The sequence below is a fragment of the Lytechinus variegatus genome, chromosome 19 (genome assembly GCF_018143015.1).
Source record: "Lytechinus variegatus isolate NC3 chromosome 19, Lvar_3.0, whole genome shotgun sequence".
Classification (NCBI taxonomy): Eukaryota; Metazoa; Echinodermata; class Echinoidea; order Temnopleuroida; family Toxopneustidae; genus Lytechinus; species Lytechinus variegatus.
Genome location: NC_054758.1, coordinates 6,965,140 through 6,987,211, shown reverse-complemented (window position 1 = coordinate 6,987,211; position 22,072 = coordinate 6,965,140). Strand labels below are relative to the sequence as shown.

The 22,072-nt window shown below is 35.9% G+C and overlaps 1 protein-coding gene across 1 annotated transcript; it reads left to right on the top strand.

Moving 5' to 3' along the window:
- Positions 1-888: 888 nt before the first annotated feature.
- Positions 889-18,956, top strand: LOC121406375 (aqualysin-1-like). The gene is made up of 10 exons (XM_041597415.1): positions 889-1,121; positions 2,334-2,446; positions 3,966-4,088; positions 4,811-4,934; positions 7,832-7,944; positions 8,972-9,110; positions 11,585-11,772; positions 12,883-13,054; positions 16,539-16,652; positions 18,321-18,956. The coding sequence occupies exons 2-9, from the start codon at positions 2,339-2,341 to the stop codon at positions 16,649-16,651; spliced, it is 1,080 nt and encodes a 359-aa protein (XP_041453349.1). The 5' UTR covers positions 889-1,121; positions 2,334-2,338; the 3' UTR covers position 16,652; positions 18,321-18,956.
- Positions 18,957-22,072: the final 3,116 nt, after the last annotated feature.

The window sequence follows — 22,072 nt, the reverse complement described above, 5'->3', positions numbered from 1 at the left end:
CGGGCATTTAAGGTATAGTATAGACTGAGTATGTAATCCCATCAAAGTGACAAGATATTGAAGATAAATTATTTTCCTTATAATCTACGGTGTCATTTAATGATGTTAAGTATAGTACATAGGCCTACCCTATTGCATTATTTTTGTCACGTCTGTTAAAACTAATTGTATATGTATTTTCAAGTAGGATAAGACAGGATTCTGGTAGCTCAAAAGCAAATGAAATCGACTCAACCATCTATTGAATTACCCTTTGAGATGATGAAATTGGTACATGTAACTTAGAAGAAACTCAATATCATGGCTTTCAATTTGACACGATGCCAGGAGAAGGATTGCGTATTTTAAATTTGAAGGAAATGTGCTTAAAACCGATTTATTGAACTTTTGTAAATAAGAAGCTATAGTTATTTTCCAAAATAAATGGAAGAAAGTCGTATCGTATAATAACAATATATCAGATTGTATAAGGCATACAGTTTCAAATGAACATCCACACACCTCATAAAAATACAAGAATATCGATAGTTCTTATGGTGGCAAATATGTCTAACTTGCACTGAAGAAACATCAGCAGAAAGGGAGCTTTTGCTGATGCAGCATGCAGTGCCTGGAGAATCAACTAAAAAGTTAGACAAAGCAAATAATGATTAGAAATTTAATTGCACTTTGGTTTCTTTTTGAGACATAGAATATAATAGTAATTGCCGGTGGTGATGCAATTCATAAACAATATGTTAACAAGGGAAACTGATGGTGTTGCCCTGTGCATTTGCCCGGAGAATCAACTAAAAATTAGACACAACAAATAGATTAGAAGTTTAATTGGACTTTAGATTGTTTTGAGACAAGGAATATAAAGGTAATTGTTGGTGACGAGTCACGAGTTTTACTCACCTATCACCACTTGCAGGCATCACGCGATCCTTGAGAAAGCTGCATCTGTTGCTTCAGGAAGACTTAAATACAGCTCATCCAGCGTAGCTCATCATCAGATCTGATCAGTGCTCAACTAGATCATCTCTCTGAAGACCTACAGAAGCTTTCTTCCAGATCAACACCCTTGAATCCTGACGAACCTCTCTCTTCGAGATCATCTCTCATCTGAAGCGAAGAACCTGGTGAGTTGATAGATACCTTTCCTTCAACATTTTTCACATTTTCATCCCTCCACCCATTCACCACCATCATCATGTCTCTCCTCCTTTTCCCGATCATCATCATCATTATCGATGTGATTTAGGCAAAGGCTTATGTTTGAAATCACACATGCTTCGTATTGGACAATTTATGTTTTTCTTTAGGGTTGTTATGTTTTTTTTATAGTAAAATTTGATATCATCTCAGCTAGGAATAGTAATGACATATGATGTAGATTTGTGAAATGTTAGTAGTTGATGTGAAAAGAAATATTTTATAGAGTCTTCTCTCTAGATGAAATTGAGTCAGTCTAGTTTCTAGTCCTACTTCCCTCGGTGAGGACAAGGCACCTATTCCTACCGACTACAAGGGTCACAGAGTGTGTGCCGCAGACTTTGTGCCGCAGAGTGTTCAGAGTGTGGCACACAATGTGAAATCACCTTCTTGCTGTTGAATCTGCGCATTTCAACAGCGTGAATCACGTACCACCTGAAGGTTTGCATTGCGAAGAAGAAGAGTGAGAGAGGAAGCGAAAGAGAGAGGGGAGAGGGATGAAGAAGGAGAGTTAAATAAAGAAGAGTGTATAAACACAATTTCAGTCCTTTGTCATTTTTTATCCAAACTCGATTTGTGTGTGTGTTTGTCTTTGCAAGTAATCGACTCTCATTATATACCGTTTAAATAGTAAAAAAAGGCTTAGTATCAGTCATTAAACACCATTTCCTTGCTTATTGAATGTGTTGAATATGAGGTTATTGTAATTTTCATCATTCTAGTTCCCCCCTTTTTCCCCCATTTTTCTCTTTCGGAACGATTTATGTTATCCTATGAGGAACTAATGCTGCACAAGCATTTTGTGTTCTTAACGTTCTTTTCAACCTTTCTCTTGTATTTTACTTTGTACAGATTTAAATAAATTGTATGCATTACTTTATTATCATGACATTTTGTGACGAAACTATATTATTTGTGATTATATGATTTAAAAGAAAATCACGAGAAATAAGAATAACACACCTTTATATTTAAACATGTTTATGTTTACCTGAAGATAAATGTGTTTAAATAAGAGCAGAAAGAATATCCCTGAAGGTTCGACGAAAGTCCAGCACAGACGAACAAACTGCCCCTTTAACGTAACTAAAAATATTTTCAAAATGAATTCCGCTGAATGATTAGTTTTCTTATTTCAGTCAAAATGCAAGCCTTCATAGCTCTAATTCTGGTGGCTGCTACCACTGCCAGCATTGCCCCACTGTACAAGAACACCGAACCCATCCCAGGAAAGTACATCATTAAGCTGCGTGTAAGTATCCTATATTGGTGTTCTATGTAGAAATAGGTGACCAAACCAACAATACGACTTCCAAAATGGTGTATGGAGTATGAAAGAGTTCATCGTAAGCTTCCAAGTAATACATAACCTGTCAAAATTGACAAACAGTAATCCAACCATAGTACAGAAGAATTTCGTTGAATGTCGGAGAAACTAAGCGAGAGGTTTAAAATAGAAAAAAAGTTTGAATTTCAGGGTTCACTTAAGAATAAGATGTGCATACTGTCCAACCAATCTCAAGTAAGCAGTCTGCAATATAATGGTATATTAAAAAAACTCTTATTTCTATTCACTTTTGCAACTTCAAATTTTGCCAGTACAAAAAAAGAATAATTGCTCCTTCAGTAAAGCAATTTGTTTAGATTAATGCTTTTTCAATTCAAATTAGAATTCTCGGTATTTTTCAGAGAACCTTTCCCGGTGACTTGTGTTAGCTGATCACAAGTATTCTTTTATGTACTTCGGTACGTTTCAGTCTGTCCACATGTCTTTAAAAACTTAACCATCCCCAAGCCACCCCACCTTAGCACCACATACTTCGAGATATTATAGAGAGCAATGGAACTGCCTTTAACCTTACAATTTTCAAACTGCCGCTCCTTCCAAAACCTTCGAAAAGGTTGTTTGTTTAACCATCCCCAAGCCACCCCACCTTAGCACCACATACTTCAAGATATTATAGAGAGCAATGGAACTGCCTTTAACCTTATAATTTTCAAACTGCCGTTCCTTCCAAAACCTTCGAAAAGGTTGGTCGTTTAACCATCCCCAAGCCACCCCACCTTAGCACCACATACTTCAAGATATTATAGAGAGCAATGGAACTGCCTTTAACCTTACAATTTTCAAACTGCCGCTCCTTCCAAAGCCTTCGAAAAGGTTGTTTGTTTAACTCCTTAGCCATTTTATTCGCCAATCAATAATTAAATTAAAACCAAAATTACGGTGTAAAAAGCTTTGGAGGTTATGTTTTATGTTTGGCATTTCCATCGGATCGATTGTCGCCGGAGCACATGTCATGATACCGGAAAGAGAACTGGCCAACACTTCTCTTCACTGTCTGTTCTAAACAACCAGTCTTACAAATATGCATTATGAAAATTGTGAGATATCCGTCGATATCCGTCAATCCGTCAAGGTTGAATCACATTTAAATTTTATTCATAGAGAGAAAATAAATTGTACTTGTTTTGCTAATTGGTGATGCATTAAGTGTGGTAGGCATGTACTGAATATTTAATTTGTATGTTATCATTCAATTGGGCCTATACTTTGAGACTACCCAGACAGGAATTTTACATTATGCCAGCAAAATATGAGTAGTTGAGGACTGGAGGTGGCGCTAATAACATAAAGCTGCTAGTTCATTGCTGCATCGAAGGAGGGCCTCTTCCGTTATTTCGTGAATGTGTAAATGGTGAGGTACAAACACGCAACACTTAAGAAAAATCACTTTATATGTCGTTCTAACAAACTATTTTTTTCGCAGGATGACTTTGACATTGACGAAGTTGCGTCTACCGTTCGTCTTTCCGGTGGAAAGGTGGGCTTCCTTTTCAGACACGTCCTTCATGGATTCGCTGCTGAGCTTAAAGACGACATCCTCGATATTGTAAGTACTTCTGGTATTAGACTACTGTCAATCTTTTACTATCGATACATATTTTGAAGGCTTGGGCGGTGTAGCTATGGCGCACCGTTTGTCGACTAATACCAATAAGCATTGTTTATCGCATTATTTGGTCAAAGAGTGCATCACACTTGGATGTTACTCCGCATCTCTTCTGAATTCATAACATTGGCCTGGCTGCCCACTCAAAATAAACATCGATGTCCATGGAATCAGACTGACACCAATCACTTTTCCGAGCAGCTATTTGACAAGGAATTTTTAAAGCCTTTTTTATGGACAAGTCACGTAACAACTGAAACGAGACTACCCATCAGGCGGCCTACTATCTGAAAAAAAAAAATTATGTAACAATTTCGAATATTAAATTACACAAGACATGGTGGGTAAGAATTAGGGATTCTTTTAATTTACTTATCAATACGTTGTGCATGCGACTTTTTTGTGCTGCGAAATTGTTTACGCTATACCCCTTTCTTCTTTCCCCTGTTCTCTTCTAATTCAAATCAGTTTTGCATTTGAGTTAACTTGACTTTTTAATTAGATCAGTGAAGAAGGGATGAACAATTTTCAGGAAATCGTTCTGTTTAAAAAACGTAGAATACGATTTGATTTTATCATTTATTTTCAGACGTTAATATGAGGGGGTAGTATACAGAGCAATAAAAAGTCTACGCTGCCCCCCCCCCCCCTTCTTTATACAGGTCCGTAGAATTCCCGCCGTTGAATATGTTGAACAGGATGGCGTCTACCGTACACAAGTGACATGGGGCCTGGACCGTTGTGACCAAAGGAATCTCCCTCTTGACAATAAATATGATCCAAAGGGTAAGATATTTCTGTCATTCTTAAATAAGGCAAGTTCGACCATAAAAAAGATGTAAGAAATAGCAACCAAAAAATACTGGTAAAGGTTTGAGAAAAATTCATCAAAGATTAAGAAAGTTAATTTAGTATTGTAGCTGCGTAATATAAAATGCATAAATTTCAATTATCTAATGCTTCATGAAAAAAATACCCCCAAAAGGGTCTCTCAGAATCGGGTGCGAAATAGATGGTCTGTTGATATACAGAAGGTACAATAAAAAAAAATCATTTATGAAAATGACATTTCAGTGATATTTTACCGCAAGATATATGGCGAAGCTGCTTCCATACGAATTCACAAATTAAAAGAAATAATCTAGAAACTTTTGTAATCATTGCTTGATTTTCTTGAATCCTTCTCCAGTAACTTCTCATTTTTCTGCAATATTCAAAGATAATTTTTTTGTCAGGGTGAGTTTCTTTTTTTTTTAATTATGATAATGATATTGGTTATTTGCCGATGTTATACAAGAATGCAAGGGTGCTTATTATGTATATGTGTGTGTGTGTGCGTGTGTGTATGTATATTACTACGGAGCGGCTGGCACGTGTTAAAACAAATTGTTGAATAAAATTATTGATAATCGTGAAGATAATGAGGATGATGATAATGATAATAACAACAACAATTACAACAACAGTTATGATAATATTGATGATACTTATAGTAAGAGTTAATATTAACAATAATAATGACAGTGATAAAAAAAGAGAGAAATACACTCTAAGTAAGGAAGTGCTAATTTAGCACTGAATGCACTTTGAGTGCTGATTTTCTGGTTCAAACTTGAATGACTAAATCAGCACTCAAGGTGTTGTCACTATACAACAACATTAAGTGCTACATTATCACTTCATTTTACACTGTAAAAAATGAAGTGCTAATTTGGCACTTACAGTGCTTCTATCATGTCTACAGTGACTGCACTACGAGTGCTGATTTTCTAGTTCAAATTTAAACTAGAAAATCAGCAACCGTAGTGCAGTCACTATACAAACACTGTAAGTGCTAAATTAGCTCTTCATTTTTTTTCAGTGTAGAGTGTTTATCCAGTTATTGTTTAGTGAATATACTCTTCCATTAAGATCTCATTTCTCTTCCACATGAATTAGCGCGTTATTCCCTGGCGATAGTAAGCGAAAACCTTCACAGCAAAACTGTGGTTGTAACAGGTGTACATACAGGACCATGTCATTTTCACCTGTGTTAAATAGGTGTTAGAGAGTTTACACTGTAAAAAATGAAGTGCTAATTTAGCACTTACAGTGCTGTATTGTGACTGCACTACGAGTGTTGATTTTCCAGTTTAAATTTGAACTAGAAAATCAACACTCGTAGTGCAGTCACTATACAAGCAATGTAAGTGCTAAATTAGCACTACATATTTTACAGTGTAAAAAGCACATAATGGCTTTTTAAAAACAATATTTTTTGTAATGTTTAAAGTTTATTGTGTGATTCCAGCACTTTGGGTTTTTGCTCCTCAAAGGACAACGACTGATGGTGTCAATCCTGACATCCGATTTTTAATTTATTAGCGTACATTCAGGGCAGATACTCATTTACCTTACTTGGGATAAGCGCAGTAAAATGTGGATGCAATAAAAAAACGACATGGCTGGAAATCTAAAAATCTTAAAAAAAATCTTTAAAAAAATGAAGACAAATTTGTTTGGGCCATAACCCTCTTCTCCTCATAACATGCTAACAATAAATATAATTCCAAGAGTGATGGGGGTTATGAGGATGGTGATGGAAGTGATTAAAGGACAAATCCACCCAAACCAAATCTTGATTTAAATAAAAAGAGAAAAATTCAACAAGCATAACACTGAAAATTTCATCAAAATCGGATGTAAAATAAGAAAGTTATGGCGTTTTAAATTTTCGCTTATTTTCAACAAAATAGTTATATGAACGAGCGAGTCGCATCCAAATGAGAGAGTTGATGACATCACTCACTCACTATTTCTTTTGTATTTTATTATATGAAACATGAAATATTGTTATTTTCTCGTCATTGTCATGTGAAATGAAGTTTCATTCCTCCCTGAACACGTGGCATTCCATTATTTTAACATTTTGTGCTTCAGGCAAGGAGGTCCTAATCATCAAATTCGTAAAAATTGAAATATTGTATAATTCAAAACAATAAAAAACAAAAGAAATAGTGAGTGACATCATCGACTCTCTCATTTGGATGTAACTGGCTCGTTCATATAACTATTATAAGCGAAATTTTGAAATGTCATAACTTTCTTATCTTAACCGGGCATGGTGGCTCAGCGGTAGAGCGTCCGCCTCATGAACGGGAGGTCGTGTGGGTTCGATCCTCGGCCGAGTCATACCAAAGACTTATAAAAATTGGGACCTTCTGCCTTCTTGCTAGGCGCTCAGCATTTAGATTGGAGAAGGGTAATAATAACATGTTATGTTATGCAGGGCCCGCTGGTAGATTAGTTTCCTAACTGAAGTGGCTACCCTGGGTAAATAAAACGTTGTTATCATTATTATTACATCCGATTTTGAAGAAATTTTCAGCATTGTGCTTGTCTGATTTTTCTCTATTGATTCAAATCAACATTTTCTGAGGTGGACTTGACCTTTAAGGAGGAATGCGAGATGAACGTCATTGCAATGGTCATCATGATATAAAAAACGTCTATATCGTGTTGGTGACGATAACCTTATTTGTCTGTTTCATATTTTCGTTCTTTATTTCTGTCTTTCCTGTCTTTCTTTCTTTTTTCCTCCTTTCTTTCATTCATTATTTCTTCCTTTCTTTTTGTTTGCTTTCTTTCTCCCTTCCCTCTTTTTTTTTCTTTCTATACGTTTCTGTCGTTCTTTCTTTCCATAGGAGACGCCGGAAACGGTATAACTGCTTACATAATCGACACTGGTATAAAAAGTTCACACAGTGACTTCGGCGGACGTGTAAAAGAAGTACACAACTTACTTAATGATCGAAAAGTAAGTGTTACCTGGGCCTTGTCTTTCAAAAAGTTGTTTTTGATCCGATCAACCATAACTATGGAAAGCCAGCAAAATCAATATCTAAAATGCATTTTATTCAAAATGTTTTTAGATACAATATATAGGCCTACTCATACAACCATACTTGTCTTGTCAATTCAGTGTGATTCTCTTATGCATATTCCAGTTATGAAAAAAAAACAATGACAGAGATGGATCCCCATAGTTTGATTCGATTAATTCAACTCTTTGTGAGACGGAACACTGACATTTCATATCAACCTGCTATTAGATGGACTTAACCATTAGCTATATCATCCCAAAGAAAACCTGAATTCTTCTGGTTGGTTTAAGAAATAAACAGAGTGTTATCTTGTTCAGAAGTGGTATCCGTTGCCATGGTTGCACATACCCCTATTACATGTTTCGCAGGGTAACTTTGTTTTCGCTCTTTCCCCTTGACACAGCGTGGAAACGAGCATTTCCGCGCAAACAGATTTCTCACAGCTTTACTTGAGTGCTCACTCAAGTGTGATATTCTATCAAAACTTTTACTTCCATTGCATAGATGAGACCCAAAACCGAGAATATATGTTTAAAAAATTCCCCACATGTTGTATATTTTTCAATTCCCAGGTCTTTTTCAAAGTGTAAACTTTTTTATACGAACTGTATATAGGTGGTTTGAATTAAAATTGATAAAACGGCTGTTTTCGACTCGCCGTACTGCCGCCGTAGAGCAAATGTGACCAAGATATTAGTCACCCCCCCAAAAAAAAATAACAAAAGTAGTTAATAATATAATGAAAATTAATAACATAAATTTTAAGGCACTCCATCGCTATAGACATTGATGGAAAATTGTGAATGAAAATGTTTCTTTTTCTAAAACAAAAACTCATTCATGTCATCCGCAAGTGGAATTATTTTGGTGTACTGGTGAAAGTGTTGTAACATTTATACCGACTGGCGTTGGTTTTAACTCCACACTCAATGAATCGATAGGATATAATTTATTTTATAGGAAGATTGTAACGGTCATGGAACTCACTGTGCCGGAACAGTTGGCTCCAATACCTATGGTGTCGCGCCTGGTGTGCAGCTGGTGGGTGTCAAGGTCTTGGACTGCTACGGAGCTGGAAGCACCTCGACTGTAATCGCAGGTACAATAAACTCCTATGTTAAAAACATAATTATTATGTACATAAACCCCTCAAAAAATTATGTACATAAACCCCTCAAAAATTATGTACATAGACCCCTCAAAAAAGGTTTGGAAATCTGAGTTTGGCCATTAATTTCTCCCAATTCTCACAATGCATATTTGATACCATTAAAAAGAAATCATTTCATTCTCTTTAGAAAGATACCATGCTTGTTATGATCATGCCATCACGAAAAGAGCAGGATTCAAAAGTGATGGATGAGGTCTAAATTGAAAAGCTGCAAAACGAGCAAAAATAGTCATGAAGGGTCAATACAGAATATGGTTCTTTTGTCTGTGTCAATAGAGTTGAAAATCCTTTCAAATCAAGCCCCTGCTTTTCCATTTTTTATGTTTTGTTGTGGTTTATGTAGTAGTGGTTCTGCGAGATAACATGGTTTGAGTCGACGTTTGAAATACCCATGCATGTTTGTTATGTATTTGCTTTGATTTTGATTCAATGTTAATGTTGATGTTAAAGCTTGTGTATAGTTTTGGTAAATCCACCAAAATGCACCTATCACCATTCCAATTCATTGCTAGCTAATATGAATGGATATGCCCTATAACAGTTATGATGTGGAGGATATGAAATGAAAATGTGTTTTACAGGATAAATTTTGCGATTTTACATGGAAATTTAACTTGATCGGGTCACCCGATCAAATTAAAATATCTGTGTTTTTGTCTTTCAATTAAATCCTATTCCAAATCATGGAATGGGCTGAAACTTTCAAGATATGTTCTTTGTCTGTAACTTTTGGATATCTAATCACTAAATTTATAAGATAAGTGCTTGAATGCCCATTTTTAAATTTAAAACAAGCATCGCCGAGAGAGGGCGCTATATATCCAAGATTTGAATATTTGAAATTTTCTCAGAGAAGTGCAGTTGGAAAAATATCTAACGGTCCCTACGCTTCGGTAAGACTGTCATATTAGATGATATTCGATTATCAATCACATTATTGACCCTTTACCAAAGCTATACACAGGCTTTAAGGTGCTTGAAAACAATTAAAAAGAAACCGCTGAGAAACTCACTCATCACCACAGAAAAAAAACCTCCATGTGAACCAAAATCATATATTATTTAGGGTATCATTGTAAAGAAAATTCTATGATCTATTCATTGATATTGATTACACATTGATATTTGCTAAAACCGTGGAGGGATTATCGATCAAAGTCAGATTTACAAACTTTTTTTAAGGATTTTATATATCACTGCACTTAAACATTTTTGTGTTACATGTGATATAAAATATAATAAACAAAGTAAGCCAAGTCACGTAAAGTTATTAGTATATTAATATATCAATTTACTGCCAATGACCGACGTAATATCGACATTCTCAGCAATCATATATCGAATCCTAGAACACAGAAGAAAAATTGGAAATGCAAGTGAAATCATAAGAGATGGGAGGTCTTTTTGTCGAAAATTGCTGAATTGGAATCGCGGTTTCGTCCTACGTTACGGAGCCGACGAAAATGGCAAATGCGTCTTTTGTCCCGAGTCCAGGACAAAACAACTGTTTTGATTTAAAAGATATTTCATTATCAAGGGCATTTTATTATAAATTCTCTATGTTCTTGCAAAAACTCTCTACACTGTAAAAAAATGAAGAGCTATTTTGGCACTTAAAGTGCTTGCATAGTGATTGCACTACGAGTGCTGATTTTCTAGCTTGAATTTGAACAAAAAAATCAGCACTCGTAGTGCAGTCACTATACCCGGTGGGGGGGGGGGGGGCACTTCCATTCACGAGTGGATACCATGCGCGACCATGGGGTCTCAAAAAGCACCCTAAACACGTAATTTCCATATTCTGAAAATGCACCCCTTAACAAGTATTGGCGCGTGAAATCCTACCCTTAACATGCTTAACAAGTATTGGAAACAAAACGATACACTTGGCAAATATTCCCTGAAATGAACCCCTAAACAAGTACAGGAATGTTTTATTGTTACGGGTCCTTCGGTCGTCGGCTTTACCTTATTTGGTTTAGTGCGACCCCACCTTCTACACCTCGCGCAAATAGGACTCTAAACACGTAGTGTTGGGGCAAAAAGGACATCCTTTATAAAACATTTTAATTTTGTTTTATCATCCCCGCAAATTCGACCCTAAACACATAATTTTCCTAGCGAAATAGATACCCTTTTTTCATTATTTTTGTGTTTTTGACACCCTTATCACGTTAAGTACGTAACGTGCCCTATCGTGAAAAAGACATCCTTTTTACGTGTTTTTTTTGGTCGCGCATGGTATCCCCTCGTCAATGTAAGTGGCCCCCGGGCACTATAGAAGCACTATATGTGCTAAATTAGCACTTCATTATTATGCAAGAAGTTGTAGATGATTGTATGTATGTATTTTTTCTATTTTCACTTTTGCTCAAACACGCTGTTCTTTTTGGTTATCACAGGTGTTGATTTGGTTGCAGAGAAGGCCACTTCCGGAAAGTCTGTTGCTTCAATGTCTCTCGGAGGAGGTGCCTCAAGAACTATGGACAACGCTGTCGAAGACCTGATCAGCAAGAACGTTCCAACTGCCGTGGCTGCCGGGAATGACAACAAAGATGCTAGCAACTACTCCCCTGCTCGCGTGGAGTCTGTAAGTGACATCACATTTTTCCTCACTTTATCTCCACAATTTCAAGACGACAACCATTGATTCATTGGGAATTATCGTAAGTCTACAGTCATTCGTAAAAGGCGATATGGGGTTCTCGCAACGCGGTGCAAAACACTTTCAAGAACACAGAAAATATGTGGTCAAATTCGATTTACGACAAAGAGCTACTAAGAAGTCTATGTCGAAATTGATGAATCTTAACTGCAATTTTGTCCTGAACTCTCAACAAACGACTTTTTTTCCTACAGTTTTTAAGCAGCTCTAAAAACTCAGGACACAACTGTTGTTCTTATTCACCAATTCTCAACAATGGCCTCCTAGCTGTTCATTGTGATCTTACTTGCATAAACAATATATGTACTATGTCTTTGAATTCGTTTTGTTTTGCGTCGCAGTAAGAAAATTCCTATATTATTCATTGTATTGCTGTTTGGGGTAACTGTAGTACGACCAGTTAGATAAAGTCTATAAATAAAAAAAAAGCAATTCGTATATATGCACCAGCAGTCATTCTCGTCACTCTCAGCTCCTTAATTTCGTAAAATGAAAACCTTTGAATAATTTTCATCTTTTTCAATATCTAGTAGCAATATTAGGGTTTTTCTACTTCACAAAAAAGTTGCCAAATAAGATTTAGTAAAATGTTTTGTATCAATAGTGTACACTCTCGCAATACTTTTTTTATATATCCATTTCGTACTTATGTCACCTTTTTTTTCAACCTATGTATTTGATTTTAGTGTAATATGCAAAATAGCCTCCACATAAGCATTTGATAGTTAAGGAGACTGTATCTGACAAGGCCATTATTGGCTTTATTTTAAGTCCTATTATTTTATTTCTTCTATGACTTTACAGGCCGAATTATTTCATTTGTGTCTATCTTAAGTTATTTTTGTATGATTTAATCGTTTTATTATTATTCTGTATACTTGAAGTGCATATTTGATTTAAATATGCACTCATTGCTTTTCGAGATGAAATACAAATAAAACTGAAGCAATTATTGCATGAACTAATGAAAGCTTACTCAGAAAACACTAAGGTATATATGTGATTAATGTTTTTTTTAGTTATATTTTGTTACAGGCATACACAGTAGGAGCAACAGACAGCAGCGATAGGCGTTCCTCGTTTTCGAACTACGGTGCAAAGGTCGACCTTTTTGCTCCGGGAACAAGCATCACATCCACCTGGATTAACAATAATTGGGATACCAAGACCATCAGTGGAACGTCCATGGCAACCCCACATGTTGCTGGTAGGCTTATGTTTTTTTAATAGTAATCCAAGACGCGGTTTTAGGAGGGGCTTTGGGGCAGAAGCTCCCCCTCCCTCCCATCGCCCAAGACTCCCCACCCACCCCCTCCCCCCCACCCAAAAAAAAACTAATAATAATAATGCTAATGAAAAAACTATAAAATAAATAAATAAAATGAAAAATAAAAATCTACCAAAAAGAAACAAAAAAATATAATGGTCATGCCAAACTCTCGCAAGTGTCTTGAATATGTATTTTTATAATTGTTGTTGCTTTGTTGCTACACTTTTTAGCGGTTTAATATTTAAACTTTTAATTATCTAGTGTGATGAAAATCTTGCCCATTCTAAAATAGTTGCTGCTTATTTTTTAACCTTACAGGACAATATGCTTCCCGCATTTAATAAAATACTGCCCCAAATTCGTTGGACAGATATAACCCTCGTGGAAATAAAGAATTTACCCAATATTTTTTTTACAGCGTATACATTATACTGCTCTTGATAGGTTTTGTCAAATGTTTTGAATAAACCATCGTAGAAACACTCTCATCCACCATATAAAAAACATCATCTAGGCAATTCGAGCTAATGCTACGTTTCAATAATAGATTTATGTTATAAGTTTTATTAAGAAACAAAAAAAAATGTCTATGGTTATCATTCAGTGTAGTTTTACTTTCCTCACTTTGGCATGTTATCTTAGATTTATGTGCCACCTAGTAAAATAATCATTGCACGCGGAATCAAACCCAAGTCAAATTAAACAAAAATAAATCAAAAAAAGTTTATTATAATGATTGTGATTGTAAATGTATTTTAAAAATCTAATTTCAGTATTTCAAATTTAGTGACCGCTCCATGCTTCCCAGGGGCTGATCCAGCCTCTGCCAAGGGGGGGGGGGCGAATTATTTTTCACCCATATTTTCTCCGATCGGCCGCTCAAAGTTGATTTTTGTTTGTTTCTTGGAAGGGGTTGTCCCAGTAGCGTAATGAGCCAACAATTTTCAGGGGGCTCGATATACCGTATCGCGTAAATCAATAAAAAGTTGCGATTGAAGCGAACGAGCAAAAATTTTGACATTTTATTACAAAAATCCGAGTTCGTGATAGATTTTGACATGATATTTTAAAAAAATAATATTATATTTAACCCTTATCCCTTCCATTTTCTCTCCTTTTTTCTTGATCGTGATTTTTTTTTTTTGGGGGGGGGGAGCAAAACACTCATGTCCTAACAGTAATTTCTTAGCTTCTTTCCTATAAACAACATAAATGTGTAATAATTTAAGCCATATTTAAAACGGTGCGAGTGCGAGCTAAACAATTTTGAAATTCCATGTATTTTACCCTGAAAATTGAACATTCTGGGCAAAATTTGTGAACCTGAATAAGATGCGTATGTAACTAGATAATTACTGCGAGCGCAAAGCGCGAGCAGAAATTTTTATAATGCGTTATGGCCTTGTCAAAATGGGACATGTTAAGGACGTTTTGCAGTTTCCCTTCCATTTTCTCTCCTTTTTTCGCACTATATCGGCTTTTGAATCGGCTCGCGGTTCTGAACCGGCAATTTGCAACACCAAAGTAGTAGGTTCTGTACCGCGAGCCGATGCAGAATCGGCTTTTTTACTACGTAAAACAGAAAGCCGATTCTGGATCGGCAATTTGTGCGCTTTTCATTTACTTTACCATTGTGACTAATTGTAAGCGCACTGATCCAGCGTTGTCTTTATTATGACGTATTTTTGCGTATCATTTCAGGCTTTTTCATCGGCTCGCGGTTCTGAACTGCGAGCAGCTGTAACAACGTGTAAACGCAAACCAAAAGCCGATTCTGCGTCGGCTTTTGGTTCAGAAACAAAAGCTGATCAAGTGTAAACATGGTATTTTGACGAACAAGCTGCGTATCTGAATAAACATGCGTGCGCGTGTTTTAGACTCGACCTTGAATCTTGGCATTCTGAATACATTTTTTCATTTGAAAAGGGGGTCAATTTAAGCTCTGTATTTCAACTACTTTGTAGGAAAATTGTGAGATGGATATGAATCGCAGTTTTGAAAACAACAAAAAAAAGATCTGGGGTCCGTTGCAGAAAGCGTTTAAACGCAAGTCAAAAAATCAATCGCAAGTCCCAAATGCGCGCTGTTGATTGGTTGAAAATCAAGTTGCGCATGATTTTTAGAGTTGCGATTGATTGCAACTCTTTCTGCAGCGGGCCCCAGATATGTTTCATTATTATTACTTTGAATTTTGACATAGGACAGGTACATTCTAAGGACATTATGTCATCATATGAAAATGGTGACTATGTTCCTATTTCTCTTCCTAAGCGGGAGATGAAACTTGTTGTTATTCCATTCTGAAAAAAGGACAATGCGATTATTAAATTAATATCTTATTTATTAATCTAATAAGCCTAATGAGAGCGCGAAATCTGTTAATTTATAATGGCCTGAAGACTGGACATTTAAAGCACTTTTGTCATTATGAATCAGATGCATGAGTTCATGTATTTTCAACAATCAATGCGAGCGCAAACCGAGACCAGAAATGTTTGATAAACTGTCATGAAATGGGGATTTTAAGTAGTTTGCCATAGAATTAATATTGATATATTCATATCAAATCACCAATCAAAATGCGAGCGAGCAGCGCTAGCTGTTACATTTTGACAATTTGACTCGAATGTGGATATTTGAGAACTTGAAAACCTTATGGAATACAGGAAAATAATAGATACCTGACAAATACAAATTTGCGAGCGCGCAGCGCGAGCAGAAATGTTAGTTTTCAGAAGATAAAACTTAAAGTTTTACAGAGCACATTTTAAAAATCAATTTGTAAATAGTGTAAGTTCGATTTCTGAGCTGAAATATGTTTAAATATTGGCTTCAAAATTTGATATTAAAGCTCCGTATTGAGCAAGATATATAAATCACCTAAAAGTCAATGCGACCGCGAAGCGCGAGCAAAAATTTTATACTGTATAGTGACATGAAGGATTTTTAAACTTATTTTCCAAGTCTTCCCCTCATCTTATACTATTCACTAGTCTTCCTCCTCTTATATTTCCCCTTCTCTTTTATTTCTCCTCTCGTTTCCCTTCTTTTTCTTTTTTCCCTTTTCTTTCCCTCTTTTTTCTTTTGCTCCGCCAATATAGGGGGGGGGGCTGGATCCGCCTATGATGCTTCCGATAGAATTCCATTGTTCAGACAAAGCAATAACAAAAAATCCTCGAACACATTCCATCAGATCAAAATGATCATAGAAATTAAATGGATAAAACAAACATTTTAATAAAGCACTCAGTGTGGAAACATCCAATTAAGACCATATCGAAAAAAAAAGAAATTTGATCAACATATCAGAAATGGAAAGAGATAGAGAGTATGGGCATGATGGGTGTGCGTGGATGGGACGATGTGTTTCTGTGTGGTTATTAAAAAGCTAATTTTCACATTAATATATATTTCTTACCAGGGGCTATTGCTATCAATCAATGCGACTGTGCTCAAATGATGAGTGATTGCAGCAATTTTAAGATCGATGATTGCCAAGGTGCTCCCAACAAACTGCTTTACGTCGGAAAATAAGGTAAGTTCTAGAATATGAATTCCAATTATCTTGTATTTTTTTCACCCATGTTTTACGAATCAACAAAAATGCAAATGAAGGTGAAGCACGACATTTTCTTTTTTTAGTTAGTTATTCGCATTTTTTATTTGAACACGTAAATGTCTATCATTTATTTGACATACTTGAGAAAGCAATACCATACGTAAAGTTTATAACGGTATGTGTTAAAACTTTTTAGAGTTTCCAGCTGTTCTACATGTGATTCAATTTATGGTAATGATGTACGAATCTATATTCAGTTGCATTGCAATTTAACTTTATTTTAAGGTGTCCATTATATTGCTTTGTGTTGTCAATTGCACAAGGGTCAGACATAAGCCCATATTCTGAGGAATTTACCCCTCCATTTAAGTCCAGTGTAACGTAAACCATGGTCTAACTTTTATTTTTTGGCTCTGTAAGACAAAGGTTACCGATCAATCGCTAAATCAAATGACCTATCAAGATCACCGTTGCATGCGCCGCTTTTTGCTCTCTAGACTGATTAGAAATAAATCAGAATTATTCTTCCAAATAAGTAATTGAAGGAATGGTCCGGGCTGAGAATATTTATATCTAAATAAATAGAGTAAAATTTACAGAGCTAAATGCTGAAAATTTCATCAAAATTGGATAACCAATAACGAAGGTATTAACTTCAAAGTTTATTAATATTTTGTGAAGATATAGTCATATGCACTTAATCATGAATATTAATTGGGTGGGCTGATGATGTCATATCCCCACTTTCCCTTTTCTTATGTTATTACATGAAATCATAATTGTTACAATTTTCATACATGTGTAAATGATGTGTCTCCGTTATGATTAAGTAAGTTGCAGCAATAAATAATTCATGCACTTAATCAGTTCTCAATCCAATCGTTTTTGGTCTTGGTAGACAAAAATTGAATAAACCTGATTTCATTTAATAAAATACAAGAGAACAAGTGGGGATACGACATCATCAGCCCACCTAATGAATATTCATGACGATGTGCATATGACTGTTTTCACAAAATATTGATAAACTTTACAATTCAACAACTTTGTTGTTTGTTATCCGATTTTGATGAAGTTTTCAACATTTTGCTTTGTGAGTTTTACTCTAATCATTGAGATATGAATATTTTCAGCCCGGACCATCCTTATTTGGAAGAATAATTCTGATTTGTTTCTAATCAGACTACAAAGCAAAATGCGCATGCAACGATGATCTTGAGAGGTCATTTCATTTAGCGATTGATCGCTAACCTTAGTGTTACAGGGCCAAAAATAAGGGTCAGACTATGATTTACGTTAAACCGGACTTAAATGGAGGGATGGTCTCCTCAGAATACGGGCTTATGTCTGACCCTTGTGCAATTGACAACACAAAGTAATATAATGGACACCTAAAAACAAAGTTGAATTGCAATGCAAATGAATATAGAATCGCACATCATTATCATAAATATCTCCAGCCTGTACCATCCCTTTAATCGCTAACCTTTGTGTTACGCGGCCCTGGTCGAAAAAGAAATGGAAAGAAATGGAAAGAAATGGAAATATCTAAAACATGACAGAATTTGAATACTCTAAACACAATCTTCTATATTTTAGTATTTTCAGTGATACAGTGTATATTTTCTTATGTTTATTTTACAGGTTACAGATCTGCAACCTAATCAACCTCGTGCAACTCTGGGACAGTTGTACGAATTAAAAAAAAATGATAATGGGTTCGATTAAATTTTCAAACGATTAATGAAAATCAGCTAAATCCCGAACAGCAGTATACTCTTGGTGGCATTTTATCCGTGTTATATCAAGGAAGGAAATGAAATGCATATGAGCAATATCTTCCAGAATGTAACAAATAAAATTGTCAAGCTTGCCGGTTAAAAAGTTAAATTATCAATAAAGAAAAATCCATTGAAATTGACCTCATTGGTTTAAAAACGAGGTTGCAGTATGACTAAAGGTGCATTTACAGTTTGGAACATATTAATACTTAGGGAAAAATAAAATAACATTGTAAACCAATAGGAACCAATAAAGCCATTGGTGATTGAATAAAAAAACATCGAAAACAAAAATGTGATGTTTTAATGAAATATTTCTATCATTTGGAAAAAACCCAACTCACCTCCGATCGCTTGGTAGTCCTTCATGCCTACCACGCTTCTTGAACATCAATATAAGCTTGATGTAGTCTACATATCCCACGTGATATAACAATAATATAATGTGGAATGTGCAATTATTCAGGCAATAAATAATCGATCAAACTTCATCAAACCCAAGTTAACTTTTACAATGTGTTATGTATTATTGTTGACAAAATTAGTGATAGATGACGTACGAGTGTTGATGAAAAAAGTGACGTGTTTATGTGCATGTGGGCGTACCTGCGCCCTTCAATGATCTTTCCTTTTTGTACCTTTTTGACAAATGATGCATTATTGATGTCCGTGTATAGGCAATATTTGTGGTTGCACTTCGTAATTCCAAAGATTCGTAATTACGAAGGTTCTTTATTCCGAAGGTTCGTAATTCCGAAACACGTAAATTGCCTATACCTCAATGTTCATTAATCCGAAAACGTAAATAGGTTCGTTAATCCGAACATTTGTGGCGTTATTCCGAAGGTTCGTTATTCCGATGGTTCGATAATCCGAAAACGAAATAAGTTTCGATGTTCCGAAGGTTCGTTAGTCCGAAAACGAAATAAGCTTCGTTGTTCTGAAGGTTCGTTAATCCGAAAACGAAATAAGGTTCGTTGTTCCGAAGGTTCGTTAGTCCGAACACGAAATAAGGTTCGTTAATCATTACGTTTTCGGACTAGCGAACCTTCGGAATTACGAACCTCATTTTGTTTTCGGATTAACGAAGCTTCGGAATTACGAACCTCACTTTGTTTTCGGACTAACGAACCTTCGGAATTACGAACCTCATTTCGTTTACGGACTATCGCACCTTCGGAATTACAAACCGTCGGAAATACGAACCTTTAGAATAACGAACCTTCGGAATAACGAAGCTTCGGAATTACGAATGTATGCGATATTTGGGACCCTCTTCCTTTTGTTCTGTTTTTTTAAAAATAAATCTACTTCTCCTCCGTCCTCCTCCTTCTTCTCCTCCTTCTTCGTATATTCTTCATCACGTGGTTCTCTTCTTCTCCCTTTTCTCTTTTTCCCATCTCTGGCTTGCGTTCATTCCTTTTTCTTTCTTTCTTCTGCTATCTCCTCTCGTCATTAACGTGTCTGCAAGCACAGTCTTAACTTTTTACACTTCAACCAATCATACCATGCTTAGGATGAAGACTTCACTGTCTATGTAAAATAACGTTGATAAAGCCTGCAACAGTTCATACACCCTCAGCGCAATCAAACTGATCTGGGTCCCGTGACACAAACGTTAGCGATTGATCGCATGCTTGATTTTCACGATTGATTGTACATTGTAGTCAATACAATCAATCGTAGAAAAATGTTGCTAAGTTTTGTGTTACGGGCCCTAGGTCATTAATCACTCTCCTCGTATAGTGAAAAGAGGGACTAGTTATCTTCAAAAACAGTTTTACTCCCAAAAAGAGCTAAATTCGCTCTCAAACGATATAAATCTTAGTCTAAAAGGACTGTTCCCTCGTGTCAACCTGAGAGGAGTGTTCTAGACTAGCTCTTTAGCATTCAGAATGTTGTGAATCTAGTCTCACTACCTCAGACTTGACACCATGCAAATTGCGAAAAGCAGCAAGGGTCTGTGCCTGTAGACTAGCATGCACAGGGATGCGGAACCGATTCAAGACCGATGAAAGCCATTACGTCATTTCGGATAGCATTATCATCGATCGGTTTGCAATCGGTTACCTTGGTATGACCGCTGCAAAAGTTTGTTTGGTGATGACATGGGGATAGTAAAAAAGTACAAGATTTACCAAGAAATATAATGGTATACATACAATGCAAAAAACTCTGGTGCTGATATAACACCAGCCCAGAATCTAAATACATGTATGTCCACACCAGAGAAGTCTACATGTAAAACAACACCAGTTTATGAAACACCAATATGTATCAAAACAGCATCGGGTTGATTCCAAACTGGTGTTGTTTCAATACTTCTCTGGTGTGGACATAGATTCCGGGCTGGTGTTAAATCAACACCGGAGTTCTTGCAGTGTACTATAGGCATAATTGGAAGCGAAAAGATAGGGCAAAAGATATATATAGAGAGAGAGATAACAGGAGAGGAAGGTGGAGAGAGAGAGGGGGGGGGGAGAGAGAGTCATGCAGGGAGAACGAGTCGCAGATAGAAAGGGGGGATAAGAGAAAGGAGAATACAAAACGAACAATCCTGGATCAAAGAGAGAAGGACTTTGTATTTCTTTAATAATAATAATAGGTCCATTTATATAGCGCAGCTACTATGTACATATACTCTACTGCGCTTTGATAATTGGTATCATATTATTACCCCGGCTGTAGCTGGGAATGAGATAGTTACACAAATATTTTAAATTTTACTTTGAAATTAAAGGAGTTTATGGATGGGGGGGGGGGGCTCTTGAAGGAATAAAAGTGTAGTGTAAAAAGCATAAATGTGTACCGGCAGGTCTGTGCATACATTGTGTGTGGGAATGGCTGCTTGAATCCAACGACTGATTGGGGTAATAATAAAATGTAAACGCTTAGATGTGTGCGTTGTTTGTCACAAGTGCATTATAAGCAACCAGATTAGCTTGCAAAAACCATTATATGAAAAGTGAAGAAATGGGGTCCGAGAATGCTTCCTCGTGGTACACCACAGTTAATATCACATCAAAACTAGATAATATACATATGCATTTCAATAATAAATTGGTGTTAGCGCGAAGCGTGAGTTGATTTTATTTTAATTAGACATAAAAATTAAAATTAAATTAAAATTTTAACACTTAGTAAGCACAAACTTTACCCTTTTTTGTTCCAGATGGATCTGAGGACATTATTTGATCCAAATTAAGGTCTATATCAGATATCTCCAGCATTTTTCACTAAGTTTTTATTATTTAAAGTGGGTTTACATTTCATATTTTATTTAATACTTGTTTTCTCCACACTTTTCCCAAGGTTAGCAATGATTAACAAAATGAAAATCAAGCCTAAGCCATTTCATATAAATCACAGCTCAGTGTAAAACAACTATCGTCACGGTGTGTGTGGGGGGTGGGGTGGGGCGCAATTCACTCTTCGACGTGTTTTGGGCAAGAAAACAAGTTCAAAAAGGTAAAAAATATATCTTCAAATCAATATTTCTGGCTAAATTCCACGTGTTCTTCATGAGTAAGCCAGGTCAACGTTTATTCGCATAACTACATGTATTTCAAAATTCTGCGTAAATCATTTTTCACCAACTTTTCAAAATATTTTTCT

Excerpts from the sequence above, each read along its gene's own strand:
- LOC121406375 (XM_041597415.1), top strand. The coding sequence starts at position 2,339 with ATGCAAGCCTTCATAGCTCTAATTCTGGTGGCTGCTACCACTGCCAGC. Across the intron at positions 7,945-8,971 it reads ACTTACTTAATGATCGAAAA|GAAGATTGTAACGGTCATGG; the intron begins GTAAGTGTTACC and ends TTTATTTTATAG. Across the intron at positions 11,773-12,882 it reads CCCCTGCTCGCGTGGAGTCT|GCATACACAGTAGGAGCAAC; the intron begins GTAAGTGACATC and ends ATTTTGTTACAG.